At 59.5% G+C, this 3263-nt stretch overlaps 1 protein-coding gene across 2 annotated transcripts in view; it reads left to right on the top strand.

Annotated features, from left to right (window-relative positions):
- Nucleotides 1-1673: 1673 nt before the first annotated feature.
- Nucleotides 1674-3263, top strand: part of GPR162 (G protein-coupled receptor 162) — a 4278-nt gene continuing 2688 nt past the window's right edge. Inside the window, exon 1 of one of the 2 annotated variants that reach the window (XM_045296006.1) lies at nucleotides 1674-2719. In XM_045296006.1, coding sequence (XP_045151941.1) covers nucleotides 1916-2719 — 804 coding nt within the window. In that variant the 5' untranslated portion in view covers nucleotides 1674-1915. Of the gene's footprint in view, nucleotides 2783-3263 lie in introns of both variants that reach the window. The other variant, XM_004708127.2, reaches the window with a different exon arrangement.

Raw genomic sequence — 3263 nt, 5'->3', positions numbered from 1 at the left:
GCGGCCTCCCCTGGCCCCCGGCCGGCCCCTCCTCCCAGCCACCTGCTGTTTCTGCTTGGGAGAGCGAGCGCGGTGGGTGGTGGAAGGGCGGAGCCACTTGACCTTCCCCCTTCCCCCTAAAGGGCGAGGGACCCCCGGTCGGCCCAGGCAACCCCGCAGATTCCCAATCCCCGCTCCCCCTGATCTCTGTCCGCCCTTCACCTCCTTCCGTCTGCCCTTCACACCCTCCCTGCCTGACTCCCTCTCGCAGACTTCCGTCGCTAGCTCCCCAGCCCCCCGCGGGGGCCTGGATGGGGGTGGGTGGGAAGAAGGGGTCCGAGACTTTAAGGGAGGGTAGTGAGGGGGGTGCTGGTCCTGACCAATCCCTCCACCTCCCTCTGACTGGTATTACCATGGCAACTAGGGTGTACTGGGTTTTGGAGGAGACTAAGGTTGGGGGGGCGAGGAGGGGCAAGCTAGGACTTCTTGCAGGAGGCAAGGGTCTAAGGTTCTTCCCCCATCAATAGGCCCTTCCGGCTGCACCCCATTTCCCTCTCACCCCAAAGCCTTCGTGCCCATTTCCACAGCTCCCCCTCTGCTCTAGGGTCACCAGCGCCCTCCCCCCTCACCAAAGCCCAGCCCAGTGGCACTAAAACCACGACTACCCGCCTTCCCATCTTGGGGGAAACTGAGGCTCCAAGCCAGGGGACAACAATCAAGATCTACCTGTGGAAGGGGAAGGGGGGCAGTGGGGAGCAGTCAGGACCTATGGAACATTTGGTTTTTCTTCTTAGCCCCCCCATTCCCTGTCCCTACCTCCACCCAAGCCCACTGCCCTGCCCAGCACCATCTCCGGGGCTTTAGACACTGTCCCCCATACTACCACTTTGCCCTTTTCTTTTTTTTTTTTGCTCCTTCTGCTAAAACTCTCCGCCTTCCTCCTAGTTCCCCCTCTTTCCATTTCTGGATGCTTCTGATGTCAGTGGTTTCCCCCCTGCCTTTGGATTCCCTATCCCCCCTCCCCTTCTCCCCAGGCCCCAGCCTCTTCTCTCCCATCTCACCAGAGAGCAGGGTAGAAGGAGGGTGAACACTCCAGGCTTCTGAAAATGGACTGACCACTGAGACCACTGGTAGCAGGAGACTGGAAGGTTGGGGAGGGGTAGCCCAGTTTACAGTGGTCCTGTGTGACTGAAGATTGCAGAGGGGCGTGAAGATGGGGGCTCCCAGCAGTGAGGAGCAGCAGCAGAAGAAAGCTGGGAGTACCCAAGGGGGGAAGGCTGACACAGCATGGTAGGCGCGTGGTCTGAAGGGGCAGGGGCTCTTGTCTGCAGACTCACTCCATGGTCATCGCATTCAGAAACAGGAAAGTCGTGGTTCTGAGCCACCTCCAGGCCCCTAGTGATGTGTAATCTCTGTCTTAAGAGAAAGGAGTAGGGACAAGAAACCGGCTGCAGTCAGCCTCCCTTGGCCCTACCTCTGTCACCCTCTCTCCCCTGCAGTTTGTCCAGGTGGCTGAGTCCCACCCCCGGAACCCCTAGGGGCATCCAGAAGACCCCCAGCTGGTCCAGGACCAGAAGAAGACTGGGCCTGGAAGTCCTGGCACATCCGTCCTGCCAAACTCCTAGTTGGGAAAGCCACCAGCCTCCCCCCTCACCAGCCACAGGAAAACTTCAGAAGGGGCCCCAGCTCATATGGAGGCTGAGGACTGCCTCTGCTGACCCTTGGCTTCTTCCCCTGCCCTCCACACCTGACCTCAGCGGGGTCAGTCATGCCTTGCTGAGCAGTGGGGTGAGGCCCAGGGGCAGCCGCCTCACCACAGAGCGAGGATTGCGGGCATCATGGGTGGGGGTGTGAGTGAGGCTCCTGGGTGAGACCTAGCCCCCTCCCCCCCCTCCCAGGAGTTCAAGGGAGGTGGGGGTGGGAGGCCAAGGATAGGATGGCTCGGAGTGGGGCGGGGGCAGAGGAGGCCTCCCTGCGCTCCAATGCGTTGTCCTGGCTGGCCTGTGGGCTGCTGGCCCTGCTGGCCAACGCCTGGATCATCCTCAGCATCTCGGCCAAGCAGCAGAAGCACAAGCCGCTGGAGCTGCTGCTCTGCTTCCTGGCGGGCACGCATATACTCATGGCGGCAGTGCCCCTCACCACCTTCGCGGTAGTGCAGCTCCGGCGCCAGGCTTCCTCCGACTATGACTGGAACGAGAGCATCTGCAAGGTCTTTGTGTCCACCTACTACACCCTGGCCCTGGCCACCTGTTTCACAGTCGCCTCGCTCTCCTACCATCGAATGTGGATGGTGCGTTGGCCCGTCAACTATCGTCTCAGCAACGCCAAGAAGCAGGCGCTGCATGCGGTCATGGGCATCTGGATGGTCAGCTTCATCCTCTCCACTCTGCCCTCCATTGGCTGGCACAACAATGGCGAGCGCTACTACGCCCGCGGCTGCCAGTTTATAGTCTCCAAGATTGGCCTTGGCTTTGGCGTCTGCTTCAGCCTCTTGCTACTCGGGGGCATTGTCATGGGGTTGGTCTGTGTGGCCATCACCTTCTATCAGACGCTCTGGGCCCGGCCCCGGAGGGCTCGGCAGGCTCGGAGAGCCATGGGTGGTGTTGGGGTGAAGGGGGGTGGGCCGGGGGGCTTGGGAACCCGGCCAGCCTTTGAGGTGCCAGCCATTGTGGTGGAGGATGCCCGAGGGAAGCGGCGATCCTCGCTGGACGGCTCTGAGTCTGCCAAGACATCCCTGCAGGTCACCAACTTAGTCAGCGCCATCGTCTTTCTCTATGACTCACTCACGGGGGTACCCATCTTGGTGAGATCGGGGTTCCCCTGTTGCTCCTGCTTTCCCCAATATCCAGGCCCCAGTATCACCTGATCTCTACCTTCATCAGCCAAATAGTAGCTCCATCATCCCTCCTTCCTGTCCATCATCCATCCTCTCCTCCCAGCCCCGCTCACCAGTTCATCAATAAGTCCCCATCTCCATCATCCATCTTCTAGTTCCCACTACTTCATCACCCAGCTTCATCATCTTTTCCTGCTCCCACTATTCAACTCTTCCATCCATCCTTGAGTTCCACCAGCTGTCCTTCAACTGTGCTATCCATCTTTCAGTTCCCTTAGCTGTCTTCTGGCTTCATCATCTGTCTCTCAATTCCACTAGCTGTCAGTTCCAGTGTCTTCAGTTCCATTACCTGTCTTTTATCTCCATCACCTACCCTTCACTTCCACCAGCTGTCCTTTAGCTCCATCATCCTCTCGCCAATTCCACCAGCTGTCCTTTAGCTCCATCA

The sequence above is a fragment of the Echinops telfairi genome, unplaced genomic scaffold (assembly GCF_000313985.2).
Source record: "Echinops telfairi isolate 266 unplaced genomic scaffold, ASM31398v2 ScPeMD7_7356;HRSCAF=8355, whole genome shotgun sequence".
NCBI lineage: Eukaryota > Metazoa > Chordata > Mammalia > Afrosoricida > Tenrecidae > Echinops > Echinops telfairi.
The sequence above is the reverse complement of the archived record's forward strand: the minus strand, read 5'-3'. Positions and strand labels throughout refer to the sequence as shown.